The 14267-nt window shown below is 43.8% G+C and overlaps 1 protein-coding gene across 1 annotated transcript in view; it reads right to left on the bottom strand.

Annotated features, from left to right (window-relative positions):
- Nucleotides 1–14267, bottom strand: part of LOC148611764 (uncharacterized) — a 30107-nt gene that overhangs the window by 11709 nt on the left and 4131 nt on the right. Inside the window, exons 2-16 of the mRNA XM_088595323.1 lie at nt 11419–11494; nt 10809–10961; nt 10302–10634; nt 8722–9143; nt 8509–8676; nt 8110–8385; nt 6942–8058; nt 5451–6800; nt 5161–5369; nt 4045–4698; nt 3675–3825; nt 3520–3557; nt 2653–3210; nt 532–2280; nt 40–354 (exon numbers count right to left, since the gene is read on the bottom strand). Of these exons, the coding sequence (XP_088451449.1) occupies nt 40–354; nt 532–2280; nt 2653–3210; nt 3520–3557; nt 3675–3825; nt 4045–4698; nt 5161–5369; nt 5451–6800; nt 6942–8058; nt 8110–8385; nt 8509–8676; nt 8722–9143; nt 10302–10634; nt 10809–10961; nt 11419–11494 (7569 nt within the window). The remainder of the gene's footprint in view (nt 1–39; nt 355–531; nt 2281–2652; nt 3211–3519; nt 3558–3674; nt 3826–4044; nt 4699–5160; nt 5370–5450; nt 6801–6941; nt 8059–8109; nt 8386–8508; nt 8677–8721; nt 9144–10301; nt 10635–10808; nt 10962–11418; nt 11495–14267) is intronic.

Genomic DNA, 14267 nt, shown 5'->3' with positions numbered 1-14267 from the left:
TGCAGTTGTAGGAGTTCCTACAACTGTCGAATGTTGAGCTTCAGTGGTGGTAGTTAGTTCTGCTGCGGTCGTCACAGCTTCAGTCGTTGTTTCTTGTGCACTTGTAGTAGTTGCCTCAGCTGTCGTAGTTTGAGTTTCAGTGGTGGTAAATGGTTCTGCTGTAGCCGTTGCTGCTTCAGTAGTGGTCGTTTCCTGAGCAGTTTTAGTTGCAGCCTGCGTTGTGCTAGTGACCTCTACCGTTGTAGTTTCTGCAGCCGTGGTAGTAGTTGCTTCTGCATTGGTCGTCACAGCATCAGTCGTTGTTTCTTCTGTAGTTGTAGTAGTTGCCTCAGCTGTCGTAGTTTGAGCTTCAGTGGTGGTAAATGGTTCTGCTGTTGTCGTTGCAGTTTCAGTAGCGGTCGTTTCCTCAGCAGTTGTAGTTGCAGCCTGCGTTGTGCTAGTGACCTCTACCGTTGTAGTTTCTGCAGCCGTGGTAGTAGTTGCTTCTGCTGTGGTCGTCATAGGTTCAGTCGTTGTGTCTTGTGCACTTGCAGTAGTTGTCTCAGCTGTCGTAGTTTGAGTTTCAGTGGTGGTAAATGGTTCTGCTGTTGTCGTTGCTGCTTCAGTAGCGGTCGTTTCCTCAGCGGTTGCAGTTCCAGCCTGCGTTGTGCTAGTGACCTCTACCGTTGTAGTTTCTGCAGCAGTCGTAGTAGTTGCTTTTACTGTGGTCGTCTTAGCTTCAGTCGTTGTTTTTTCTGCAGTTTTAGTAGTTCCTACAACTGTCGAAGGTTGAGCTTCAGTGGTGGTAGTTAGTTCTGCTGTTGTCGTTGCAGCCTCAGTAGTGGTCGTCTCCTCAGCAGTTGTAGTTGCAGCCTGCGTTGTGGTAGTGACTTCTACCGTTGTATGTTCTGCAGCCGTGGTAGTAGTTGATTCTGCATTGGTCGTCACAGCTTCAGTCGTTGTTTCTTGTGCAGTTGTAGTAGTTGCCTCAGCTGTTGTAGTTTGAGCTTCAGTGGTGGTAAATGGTTCTGCTGTTGTCGTTCCAGCTTCAGTAGCGGTCGTTTTCTCAGAAGTTGTAGTTGCAGCCTGCGTTGTGCTAGTGACCTCTACCGTTGTAGTTTCTGCAGCCGTGGTAGTAGTTGCTTCTGCATTGGTCGTCAAAGCTTCATTCGTTGTTTCTTCTGCAGTTGTAGTAGTTGTCTCAGCTGTCGTAGTTTGATCTTCAGTGGTGGTAAATGGTTCTGCTGTTGTCGTTCCGGCTTCAGTAGTGGTCATTTCCTCAGCAGTTGTAGTTGCAGCCTCCGTTGTGCTAGTGACCTCTACCGTTGTAGTTTCTGCAGCCTTGGTAGTAGTTGATTCTGCATTGGTCGTCACAGCTTCAGTCGTTGTATCTTGTGCACTTGTAGTAGTTGTCTCAGCTGTCGTAGTTTGAGCTTCAGTGGTGGTAAACGGTTCTGCTGTTGTCGCTGCATCTTCAGTAATGGTCGTTTCCTCAGCAGTTGTAGTTGCAGCCTGCGTTGTGCTAGTGACCTCTACCGTTGTAGTTTCTGCAGCCGTGGTAGTAGTTGCTTCTGCATTGGTCGTCAAAGCTTCATTCGTTGTTTCTTCTGCAGTTGTAGTAGTTGTCTCAGCTGTCGTAGTTTGATCTTCAGTGGTGGTAAATGGTTCTGCTGTTGTCGTTGCTGCTTCAGTAGTGGTCGTTTCCTCAGCAGTTGTAGTTGCAGCCTGCGTTGTGCTAGTGACCTCTACCGTTGTAGTTTCTGCAGCCTTGGTAGTAGTTGATTCTGCATTGGTCGTCACAGCTTCAGTCGTTGTATCTTGTGCACTTGTAGTAGTTGTCTCAGCTGTCGTAGTTTGAGCTTCAGTGGTGGTAAACGGTTCTGCTGTTGTCGCTGCATCTTCAGTAGTGGTCGTTTCCTCAGCAGTTTTAGTTGCAGCTTGCGCTGTGCTAGTGACCTCTACCGTTGTAGTTTCTGCAGCAGTGGTAGTAGTTTCTTCTGCTGTGGTCGTCTCCGCCTCAATCGTTGTTTCTTGTGCAGTTGTAATAGTTGCCTCAGCAGTCGTACTTTGAGCTTCAGTGGTGGTAAACGGTTCTGTTGTCGTTGCAGCTTCAGTACCGGTCGTTTCCTCAGCAGTTGTAGTTACTTCTGCATTGGACATCACAGCTTCAGCCGTTGTTTCTTCTGCACTTTTAGTACTTATCGCAGACGTCTCTGTTTGATCTTCAGTGGTGGTAAATGGTTCTTCTGTCGTCGTTACTGCATCAGGAGTGGTCATTTGCTCAGAAGTTGTAGTTGCAGCCTGCGTTGTGCTAGTGACCTCTACCGTTGTAGTTTCTGCAGCCGTGGTAGTAGTTGATTCTGCATTGGTGGTCACAGCTTCAGTCGTTGTTTCTTGTGCACTTGTAGTAGTTATCTCAGCTGTCGTAGTTTGAGCTTCAGTAGTGGTAAATGTTTCTTTTGTTGTCGTTGCAGCTTCAGTAGCGGTCGTTTTCTCAGAAGGTGTAGCTGCAGCCTGCGTTGTGCTAGTGACCTCTACCATTGTAGTTTCCGCGGCCGTGATAGTAGTTCCTTCTGTATTGGTCGTCAAAGCTTCATTCGTTGTTTCTTCTGCAGTTGTAGTAGTTGTCTCAGCTGTCGTAGTTTGATCTTCAGTGGTGGTAGTTGGTTCTGCTGTTGTCGTTCCAGCTTCAGTAGTGGTCGTTTCCACAGCAGTTGTAGTTACAGCCTGCGTTGTGCTAGTGACCTCTACCGTTGTAGTTTCCGCGGCTGTGGTAGTAGTTCCTTCTGCAGTTGTCGTCACAGCTTCAGTCGTTGTTTCTTCTGCAGTTGTAGTAGTTGCCTCAGCTGTCGTAGTTTGAGCTTCAGTGGTGGTAAATGGTTCTGCTGTCGTCGTTACAACTTCAGTAGTGGTCGTTTCCTCAGTAGTTGCAGTTGCAGCCTGCGTTCTGCTAGTGACCTCTACCGTTATAGTTTCTGCAGCCGTGGTAGTAGTTGATTCTGCATTGGTCGTCACAGCTTCAGTCGTTGTTTCTTGTGCACTTGTAGTGGTTGTCTCAGCTGTCGTAGTTTGAGCTTCAGTGGTGGTAAACGGTTCTGCTGTTGTCGCTGCAGCTTCAGTAGTGGTCGTTTCCTCAGCAGTTGTAGTTGCAGCCTGCGTTGTGCTACTGACCTCTACCGTTGTAGTTTCTGCAGCAGTGGTAGTAGTTGCTTCTGCTGTGGTCGTCTCCGCCTCAATCGTTGTTTCTTGTGCAGTTGTAATAGTTGCCTCAGCTGTCGTACTTTGAGCTTCAGTGGTGGTAAACGGTTCTGTTGTCGTTGCAGCTTCAGTACCGGTCGTTTCCTCAGCAGTTGTAGTTGCTTCTGCATTGAACATCACAGCTTCAGTCGTTGTTTCTTCTGCACTTTTAGTACTTATCGCAGACGTTACTGTTTGATCTTCAGTGGTGGTAAATGGTTCTGCTGTTGTCGTTACTGCATCAGGAGTGGTCGTTTCCTCAGCAGTTGTAGTCGCAGCCTGCGTTGTGCTAGTGACTTCTACCGTTGTAGTTTCTGCAGCAGTGGTAGTAGTTGCTTCTGCTGTGGTCGTCTCCGCCTCAATCATTGTTTCTTGTGCAGTTGTAGTAGTTGCCTCAGCTGTCGTTCTTTGAGCTTCAGTGGTGGTAAACGGTTCTGTTGTCGTTGCAGCTTCAGTACCGGTCGTTTCCTCAGCAGTTGTAGTTGCGTCTGCATTAGACAGCACAGCTTCAGTCGTTGTTTCTTGTGCACTTGTAGTAGTTGTCTCAGCTGTCGTAGTTTGAGCTTCAGTGGTGGTAAATGGTTCTGCTGTTGTCGTTGCATCTTCAGTAGTGGTCGTTTCCTCAGCAGTTGTAGTTGCAGCCTGCGTTGTGCTAGTGACCTCTACCGTTGTAGTTTCTGTAGCCGTGGTAGTAGGTGCTTCTGCATTGGTCGTCACAGCATCAGTCGTTGTTTCTTGTGTAGTTGTAGTAGTTGTCTTAGCTGTCGTAGTTTGAGCTTCAGTGGTGGTAAATGGTTCTGCTGTTGTCGTTGCAGTTTCAGTAGTGGTCGTTTCCTCAGCAGTTGTAGTTGCAGCCTGCTCTGTGCTAGTGACCTCTACCGTTGTAGTTTCTGCAGCCGTGGTAGTAGATGATTCTGCATTGGTCGTCACAGCTTCAGTCGTTGTTTCTTGTGCACTTGTAGCAGTTGTCTCAGCTCTCGTAGTTTGAGCTTCAGTGGTAGTAAACGGTTCTGTTGTTGTCGCTACATCTTCAGTAGTGGTCCTTTCCTCAGCAGTTGTAGTTGCAGCCTGCGTTGTGCTAGTGACCTCTACCGTTGTAGTTTCTGCAGCCGTGGTAGTAGTTGCTTCTGCTGTGGTCGTCACAGCTTCAGTCGTTGTTTCTTGTGCACTTGCAGTAGTTGTCTCAGCTGTCGTAGTTTGAGCTTCAGTGGTGGTAAATGGTTCTGCTGTTGTCGTTCCGGCTTCAGTAGTGGTCGTTTCCTCAGCGGTTGTAGTTGCAGCCTGCTTTGTGCTAATGACCTCTACCGTTGTAGTTTCTGCAGCAGTCGTAGTAGTTGCTTCTACTGTGGTCGTCTTAGCTTCAGTCGTTGTTTCTTGTGCAGTTTTAGTAGTTCCTACAACTGTCGAAGGTTGAGCTTCAGTGGTGGTAGTTAGTTCTGCTGTTGTCGTTGCAGCTTCAGTAGTGGTCGTCTCCTCAGCAGTTGTAGTTGCAGCCTGCGTTGTGCTAGTGACTTCTACCGTTGTATGTTCTGCAGCCGTGGTAGTAGTTGCTTCTGCATTGGTCGTCACAGCTTCAGTCGTTGTTTCTTGTGCAGTTGTAGTAGTTGCCTCAGCTGTCGTAGTTTGAGCTTCAGTGGTGGTAAATGGTTCTTCTGTTGTTGTGGCAGCTTCAGTAGCGGTCGTTTTCTCAGAAGTTGTAGCTGCAGCCTGCGTTGTGCTAGTGATCTCTACCATTGTAGTTTCTGCAGCCGTGGTAGTAGTTGCTTCTGCATTGGTCGTCAAAGCTTCATTCGTTGTTTCTTCTGCAGTTGTAGTAGTTGCCTCAGCTGTCGTAGTTTGAGCTTCAGTGGTGGTAAATGGTTCTGCTGTTGTCGTTGCAGTTTCAGTAGCGGTCGTTTCCTCAGCAGTTGTAGTTGCAGCCTGCGTTGTGCTAGTGACCTCTACCGTTGTAGTTTCTGCAGCCGTGGTAGTAGTTGCTTCTGCATTGGTCGTCAAAGCTTCATTCGTTGTTTCTTCTGCAGTTGTAGTAGTTGTCTCAGCTGTCGTAGTTTGATCTTCAGTGGTGGTAAATGGTTCTGCTGTTGTCGTTCCGGCTTCAATAGTGGTCGTTTCCTCAGCAGTTGTAGTTTCAGCCTGCGTTGTGCTAGTGACCTCTACCTTTGTAGTTTCTGCAGCCGTGGTAGTAGTTGCTTCTGCATTGGTCGTCACAGCTTCAGTCGTTGTTTCTTGTGCACTTGTAGTAGTTGTCTCAGCTGTCGTAGTTTGAGTTTCAGTGGTGGTAAATGGTTCTGCTGTTGTCGTTGCAGTTTCAGTAGCGGTCGTTTCCTCAGCAGTTGTAGTTGCAGCCTGCGTTGTGCTAGTGACCTCTACCGTTGTAGTTTCTGTAGCCGTGGTAGTAGTTGATTCTGCATTGGTCGTCACAGCATCAGTCGTTGTTTCTTGTGTAGTTGTAGTAGTTGTCTCAGCTGTCGTAGTTTGAGATTCAGTGGTGGTAGTTGGTTCTGCCGTTGTCGTTGCAGCTTCATTAGTGGTGGTTTCCTCAGCAGTTGTAGTTGCACCCTGCGTTGTGCTAGTGACCTCTACCGTTGTAGTTTCTGTAGCCGTGGTAGTAGGTGCTTCTGCATTGGTCGTCACAGCTTCAGTCGTTGTTTCTTGTGCAGTTGTAGTAGTTGCCTCAGCTGTCGTACTTTGAGCTTCAGTGGAGGTAAACGGTTCTGCTGTTGTCGCTGCATCTTCAGTAGTGGTCGTTTTCTCAGCAGTTGTAGTTGCAGCCTGCGTTGTGCTAGTGACCTCTACCGTTGTAGTTTCTGCAGCCGTGGTAGTAGTTGATTCTGCATTGGTCGTCACAGCATCAGTCGTTGTTTCTTCTGTAGTTGTAGTAGTTGCCTCAGCTGTCGTAGTTTGAGCTTCAGTGGTGGTAAATGGTCCTGCTGTTGTCGTTGCAGTTTCAGTAGTGGTCGTTTCCTCAGCAGTTGTAGTTGCAGCCTGCTCTGTGCTAGTGACCTCTACCGTTGTAGTTTCTGCAGCCGTGGTAGTAGTTGATTCTGCATTGGTCGTCACAGCTTCAGTCGTTGTTTCTTGTGCACTTGTAGTAGTTGTCTCAGCTGTCGTAGTTTGAGCTTCAGTGGTAGTAAACGGTTCTGTTGTTGTCGCTGCATCTTCAGTAGTGGTCGTTTCCTCAGCAGTTGTAGTTGCAGCCTGCGTTGTGCTAGTGACCTCTACCGTTGTAGTTTCTGCAGCCGTGGTAGTAGTTGCTTCTGCTGTGGTCGTCACAGCTTCAGTCGTTGTTTCTTGTGCACTTGCAGTAGTTGTCTCAGCTGTCGTAGTTTGAGCTTCAGTGGTGGTAAATGGTTCTGCTGTTGTCGTTCCGGCTTCAGTAGTGGTCGTTTCCTCAGCGGTTGTAGTTGCAGCCTGCTTTGTGCTAGTGACCTCTACCGTTGTAGTTTCTGCAGCAGTCGTAGTAGTTGCTTCTACTGTGGTCGTCTTAGCTTCAGTCGTTGTTTCTTGTGCAGTTTTAGTAGTTCCTACAACTGTCGAAGGTTGAGCTTCAGTGGTGGTAGTTAGTTCTGCTGTTGTCGTTGCAGCTTCAGTAGCGGTCGTTTTCTCAGAAGTTGTAGCTGCAGCCTGCGTTGTGCTAGTGACTTCTACCGTTGTATGTTCTGCAGCCGTGGTAGTAGTTGCTTCTGCATTGGTCGTCACAGCTTCAGTCGTTGTTTCTTGTGCACTTGTAGTAGTTGCCTCAGCTGTCGTAGTTTGAGCTTCAGTGGTGGTAAATGGTTCTTCTGTTGTCGTTGCAGCTTCAGTAGCGGTCGTTTTCTCAGAAGTTGTAGCTGCAGCCTGCGTTGTGCTAGTGATCTCTACCATTGTAGTTTCTGCAGCCGTGGTAGTAGTTGCTTCTGCATTGGTCGTCAAAGCTTCATTCGTTGTTTCTTCTGCAGTTGTAGTAGTTGTCTCAGCTGTCGTAGTTTGATCTTCAGTGGTGGTAAATGGTTCTGCTATTGTCGTTCCGGCTTCAGTAGTGGTCGTTTCCTCAGCAGTTGTAGTTGCAGCCGGCGTTGTGCTAGTGACCTCTACCGTTGTAGTTTCTGCAGCAGTCGTAGAAGTTACTTCTGCTGTGTTCGTCTTAGCTTCAGTCGTTGTTTCTTGTGCAGTTGTAGGAGTTCCTACAACTGTCGAAGGTTGAGCTTCAGTGGTGGTAAATGGTTCTGCTGTTGTCGTTACTGCATCAGGAGTGGTCATTTCCTCAGAAGTTGTAGTTGCAGCCTGCGTTGTGCTAGTTACCTCTACCGTTGTAGTTTCTGCAGCCGTGGTAGTAGTTGATTCTGCATTGGTCGTCACCGCTTCAGTCGTTGTTTCTTGTGCACTTGTAGCAGTTGTCTCAGCTGTCGTAGTTTGAGCTTCAGTGGTGGTAGTTGGTTCTGCTGTTGTCGTTGCAGCTTCAGTAGTGGTCGTTTCCTCAGCAGTTGTAGTTGCAGCCTGCGTTATGCTAGTGTCCTCTACCGTTGTAGTTTCTGCAGCCGTGGTAATAGCTGCTTCTGCTGTGGTCGCCACCGCTTCAGTTGTTGTTTTTTGTGCTGTTGCAGTAGTTGCCACAGCTGTCGTAGTTTCAGCTTCAGTGGTGGTAGTTGGTTCTGCTGTTGTCGTTGCACCTTCAGTAGTGGTCGTTTCCTCGGCTGTTTTAGTTGCTTCTGCATTCGACATCACAGCTTCAGTCGTTGTTTCTTGTGCAGTTGTAGTAGTTATCTGAGCTGTCGCTGTTTGATCTTCAGTGGTGGTAAATGGTTCTACTGTTGTCGTTACTGCATCAGGAGTGGTCATTTGCTCAGAAGTTGTAGTTGCAGCCTGCGTTGTGCTAATGACCTCTACCGTTGTAGTTTCTGCAGCAGTGGTAGTAGTTGCTTCTGCTGTGGTCGTCACAGCTTCAGTCGTTGTTTCTTGTGCAGTTGTAGTAGTTGCCTCAGCTGTCGTAGTTTGAGCTTCAGTGGTGGTAAACGGTTCTTCTGTTGTCGTTGCTACTTCAGTAGTGGTCGTTTCCTCAGCAGTTGTAGTTGCAGCCTGCGTTATGCTAGTGTCCTCTACCGTTGTAGTTTCTGCAGCCGTGGTAGTAGTTGCTTCTACTGTGGTCGTCACCGCTTCAGTCATTGTTTCTTGTGCAGTTGTAGTAGTTGTCTCAGCTGTCGTAATTTGAGTTTCAGTGGTGGTAGTTGGTTCTGCTGTTGTCGTTGCAGCTTCAGTAGTGTTCGTTTTCTCAGCAGTTGTAGTTTCAGCCTGCGTTGTGCTAGTGATCTCTACCGTTGTAGTTTCTGCAGCCGTGGTAGTAGTTGCTTCTGCATTGGTCGTCACTGCTTCAGTCGTTGTTTCTTGTCCAGTCGTAGTAGTTGCCTCAGCTGTCGTAGTTTGAGCTCCAGTCGTGGTAGTTGATTCTGCTGTTGTCGTTACAGCTTCAATTGTGGTGGATTCCTCAGCAGTTATAGTTAAAGGCTGCGTTGTGCTAGTAAACTCTACCGCTGTAGTTTCTGCAGCCGTGGTAGTAAATGCTTCTGCTGTGGTCGTCACAGCTTCAGTCGTTGTTTCTTGTGCAGTTGTAGTAGATGCCACAGCTGTCGTAGTTTGAGCTTCAGTGGTGGTAGTTGATTCTGCTGTTGTCGTTGCAACTTCAATAGTGGTCGTTTGCTCAGCAGTTGTAGTTGCAGCCTGCGTTGTGCTAGTGTCCTCTACCGTTGTAGTTTCTGCAGCCGTGGTAGTAGCTGCTTCTGCTGTGGTCGCCACCGCTTCAGTTGTTGTTTCTTGTGCAGTTGTAGTAGTTGCCTCAGGTGTCGTAGTTTGAGCTTCAGTGGTGGTAAATAGTTCTTCTGTTGTCTTTGCAGCTTCAGTAGTGGTCGTACGCTCAGCAGTTGTAGTTTCAGTCTGCGATGTGCTAGTGACCTCTACCGCTGTAGTTTCTGCAGCCGTGGTAGTAGTTGATTCTGCTGTGGTCTCCCAAGCTTCAGTCGTTGTTTCTTGTGCTGTTGCAGTAGTTGCCAAAGCTGTCGTAGTTTCAGCTTCAGTGGTGGTAGTTGGTTCTGCTGTTGTCGTTGCACCTTCAGTAGTGGTCGTTTCCTCGGCTGTTTTAGTTGCTTCTGCATTCGACATCACAGCTTCAGTCGTTGTTTCTTGTGCAGTTGTAGTAGTTATCTGAGTTGTCGCTATTTGATCTTCAGTGGTGGTAAATGGTTCTGCTGTTGTCGTTACTGCATCAGGGGTGGTCATTTGCTCAGAAGTTGTAGTTGCATCCTGTGTTGTGCTAATGACCTCTACCGTTGTAGTTTCTGCAGCAGTGGTAGTAGTTGCTTCTGCCGTGGTCGTCACAGCTTCAGTCGTTGTTTCTTGTGCAGATGTAGTAGTTGCCCCAGCTGTCGTATTTTGAGCTTCAGTGGTGGTAAACGGTTCTTTTGTTGTCGTTGCATTTTCAGTAGTGGTCGTTTCCTCAGCAGTTGTAGTTGCAGCCTGCGTTGTGCTAGTGTCCTCTACCGTTGTAGTTTCTGCAGCCGTGGTAGTAGTTGCTTCTGCTGTGGTCGTCACCGCTTCAGTCATTGTTTCTTGTGCAGTTGTAGTAGTTGTCTCAGCTGTCGTAGTTTGAGCTTCAGTGGTGGTAGTTGGTTCTGCTGTTGTCGTTGCAGCTTCAGTAGTGTTCGTTTTCTCAGCAGTTGTAGTTTCTGCAGCCGTGGTAGTAGTTGCTTCTGCATTGGTCGTCACAGCTTCAGTCGTTGTTTCTTGTGTAGTTGTAGTAGTTGCCTCAGCTGTCGTAGTTTGAGCTCCAGTCGTGGTAGTTGATTCTGCTGTTGTCGTTACATCTTCAGTTGTGGTGGATTCCTCAGCAGTTATAGTTAAAGCCTGCGTTGTGCTAGTAAACTCTACCGCTGTAGTTTCTGCAGCCGTGGTAGTAAATGCTTCTGCTGTGGTCGTCCCAGCTTCAGTCGTTGTTTCTTGTGAAGTTGCAGTAGTTGCCTCAGCTGTCGTAGTTTGAACTTCAGTGGTGGTAAATGGTTCTGCTGTTGTCGTTGCAGCTTCAGGAGTGGTCATTTCCTCAGCAGTTGTAGTTGCACCCTGCGTTGTGCTAGTGACCTCTACCGCTGTAGTTTCTTCAACCGTGGTAGTAGTTGCTTCTGCATTGGTCGTCACAGCTTCAGTCGTTGTTTCTTGTGCAGTTGTAGTAGTTGTCTCAGCTGTCGTAGTTTGAGCTTCAGTGGTGGTAAATGGTTCTGCTGTTGTCGTTGCAGCTTCAGTAGTGGTCGTTTGCTCAGCAGTTGTAGTTGCAGCCTGCGTTGTGTTAGTGACCTGTACCGTTGTAGTTTCTGCAGCCGGGGTAGTAGTTGCTTCTGCTGTGGTCGTCACAGCTTCAGTCGTTGTTTCTTGTGTAGATGTAGAAATTGCCTCAGCTGTCGTAGTTTGAGCTCCAGTGGTGGTAGTTGGTTCTGCTGTTGTTGTTACCACTTTAATAGTGGTCGTTTGCTCAGCCGTTGTTGTTTCATTCTGCGTTATCGTAATGACTTCTGCTGTTGTAATTTCTTTTGTTATTGGTGTCATCGTTTCAGTTGAACTTGTTTTCTCACTTGAAGTTATAGATTGGATTGTTGAATTAGTAGATTGTTGGATTGTTGTTGTGTGATCTGTTGATAATGTTGTTGTCAGTGAGTTATAAAATGTTACTGTGTCGGAGGCACTGTTGCTGGCTGGTACGGTAGTTGTTGCTATAGAGGATGTGTCTGTAAATGAAATCACAAATATAAATATGGTGTATAATATTATCTATCGATGGTCATGTTTTATTCATTCCCTACTGTTGTGGCTGGATAAAGGAATTATGTTTGGTCTGAGTGTAATGCTTTGTGTATCTATGGATATTTTCCCGTGCGCGTTATTTGTCTGGGCTTTTGGGGTTGTTTTTTTTTTCTTTTTGTTTTGTTTGATTGTTTGTATTAGTGTGTATTGGTTGTGTTTTGTATATTGCTTATCATTAAACCACTTTTATATTTATTTCAAATTTGTCTTGGAATTTTTGTTTCCAATGAATGTTTTGGTTTTGTTTTTGTTTTTGTTTTTCTGTTTGATAGTTAGTTGATGCTATATATGTAAATTGTTGAAATATGTATTCAAAACGTATCCAATGCTTTCACATTCAACCAAAAGCAAATCTGGTCTACATGTGAGGTCATGACTTACTGTCTAGAGCAAGTGCCTGGTAGGTCCCAATAACGAATAAACACATCAGCCTCCATCGTGCAAATTGACTCTGACTCTGAAAAATAGAGAAAACAGTCTATATTTATTTGCAACGACTTAAACGGAGTAACTAACTGTTGATGCTTTTAAAATGTACATCTTCAACAAAGTGGTCGATGAGTATCATTTGCTTTGTTCTATTCATCGTGAATCCGTTGATAGAAATAAGAAATTCCACCTTTTCAACCCAAGGTTACAACCATTTTTTGTCTGACCTCCGGTATGAATTATTAGCTAGTAGTACAAATAAATCACAATTGCAATGCACGCACAGTTTACACGATAAAGACGATAACAAATGTTCTTCAGTACTGTTAACCGTAAATGATTCAGAAATAGAAATTGGGAGTAAATATGATCTCCTCTTTTGATAACATTATCTGTTTTTATTAAGAAAGCAAGCACGGTCTGGGCGCTTTGTAAATCCAGAGGATGAAGGTGACTTTAACTTACCTAAATAGCATGTTAATACGTGGTTTCATTTACCTTTGTAATGTATTCAAGCCTGTTTGTCAGTTTCTTTCGTGATTTTTTTTCTATATCTCGTTCTATATCTTAAAATCCTTGTTATGCCAACGAATCCGATATTACTTTTAATCATACTCCGTCTTTTTTTCTTTTTTTTAATTTTTAATCTATTATTTGCAATCTGTATATTTGTTAGTCAAAAACATCCAGTACCAGTCGGTACTTTCTCCCGGTTTCTTTAACATTAGTATCATTCTGAAATTATCCGAATAAATATGTTTTGTCAAGGGTACCTATAAAATGCAAAACGAAATCATTCGAAACGAAATATATATTTGCGAAACGAAACTGTAAAATGGGAAACGAAACGGAGAAAATAAATGTACGTGAATTGCAGTGACAAAACAATTTTTGAACTTGCAGCTGAATGGTTCAGCTACAGTGTAAGATTTATTTGTGTAAATACATTGTCAACAGTGTCATTCAAAACTACCTTACAAAATATGCAGGCCAACATAAAAAAATCTTTAATCAATAACAGAAGACATTTTAACTTTTTTTAATATTTTTTTATTCATTGCATGTGACATAATACACAACTGAGGTTGATAAGTGGACATGGGCGAAGTCACGAACGAAAGTACGGACGTCTACTAAAATAAAATACGGTGATAGCCATAAATGCATTTTCGTTCATTCAAAAAAAACGTCAAAAGATATCTAACGACGACCTCTGAGAAATTATCTTTAAAGTGTGCATCTTGTTATATTTGCTAGATGTGAACTGTTAGGGGGCTCCTGGTTTAAATAAACAATTTCAAATGAAATCGACTCTATTTAATCTGGGAAAATCTAAAGGCAGTCGGCATAATATAAGACCATATAATATCTTAAGATGTCAACAGCAGGAAATTACAATTTCAGTATTTACACAGGTCGTTCTTTTGAAGCTTTAATGGTAAGTTCATTCAATAATGCTCCAATATTTAATACAGTTACTATCCAAATTCCACGGTAATAGCTAGTCTTGAGAGATCCGAATGGAAAGTCTTAACTAAAAAAAACTTCATCACTTTACTAACACAAGACACTTTAAATTTGCAAAACACTGAATTGCAAATCTTGCGCCGCTTTTCTTCTACCTACCATGTCATGTGAGTATCTACTGGACGCAGATTCGCATGGGATTTAATGAAATGCATTTTACTTAACTTTACAATATTTGATCAAATATACTTATAGTTACCATTTTAACTCATGGGATTTTTTGAAATCCTATGGGATTATTTTTGTCCCATAAGATTTTTGTTTGTAATTCATTACAGTTATAAAACATATAAAATCGTGTACATGTGTACAAAGAGGTATTATGATAAGATACCAGAAAGTACAAATGTATGTTTAGATTGAATGAAGCTATAAAATTTAAATAAGTTTACACTCTATTATTCATAAGCAAGTAATAATCAATGCTTTGTCATATTTAGTAACTATATTTATTACTTTATTAAATTTTATAAGGGATATGCATACATGTTCTTATGTATTAAATTATGCAACTTAAAGAATTGAAGCTAAATTATCTTGATAAGTGTTATTTCATGAACATGCTTTATAACAAAATATAGTGCATTGTTTGCATTGCAAAAGTACTGATACTGTTGACAAACTACAAAAAGGTTAGCTTTTTAAAACATTTCATAACCATATCCACATTCAACACAAAAGCATCTGTATTTTTTTTTTTTTTTGGGGGGGGATTTTATGTCCATTCTTACAAACAAATCATCATATTGAAAAAGTATAACATGCAGTTCAATACATTCTGTTCATTACTGCAGACACAACAAGTGTTAAAATGCAAAATCAACTTTACCTAATACATCTCCCTTTTGTGTAAAAATTGGGTTTATTTTGTGCAAAATTTAAGCAAAAATGGGCAAATAAAAGCCTGAAAACCCTGTACAACCCTCTTTCATACTTTTTAAGGATCTGTCCCTGATATAATATAGATGCCCATGCAATTTGACAGGAATTAAATGTCTGAATCAAAGTATAACTTATCATTTTGAACCTTATATAATGTGCAAGAGCCACAGTTCATAAATCTATTCCAACATGGCTAACATTGACATGATAAAAACACCTAGTAACATTGTCATGAATGTAAACAGATATAAAATTACTTTAACTGAAAATGAATGCTTGATACACATTACAGCACATCAAATCATAGTAAGGTACAATAATGTATGTTCAAAGTTTTTCCTGAATCAGCAGACATTTATAGATGATTATTTAAGAAAATTAAAACCTTTTTT

Source organism: Perna viridis, chromosome 7 (genome assembly GCF_037379345.1).
Source record: "Perna viridis isolate PV_CMFRI_1.1 ecotype Kerala chromosome 7, ASM3737934v1, whole genome shotgun sequence".
NCBI lineage: Eukaryota > Metazoa > Mollusca > Bivalvia > Mytilida > Mytilidae > Perna > Perna viridis.
This window is presented reverse-complemented; position numbering and strand designations above follow the sequence as displayed.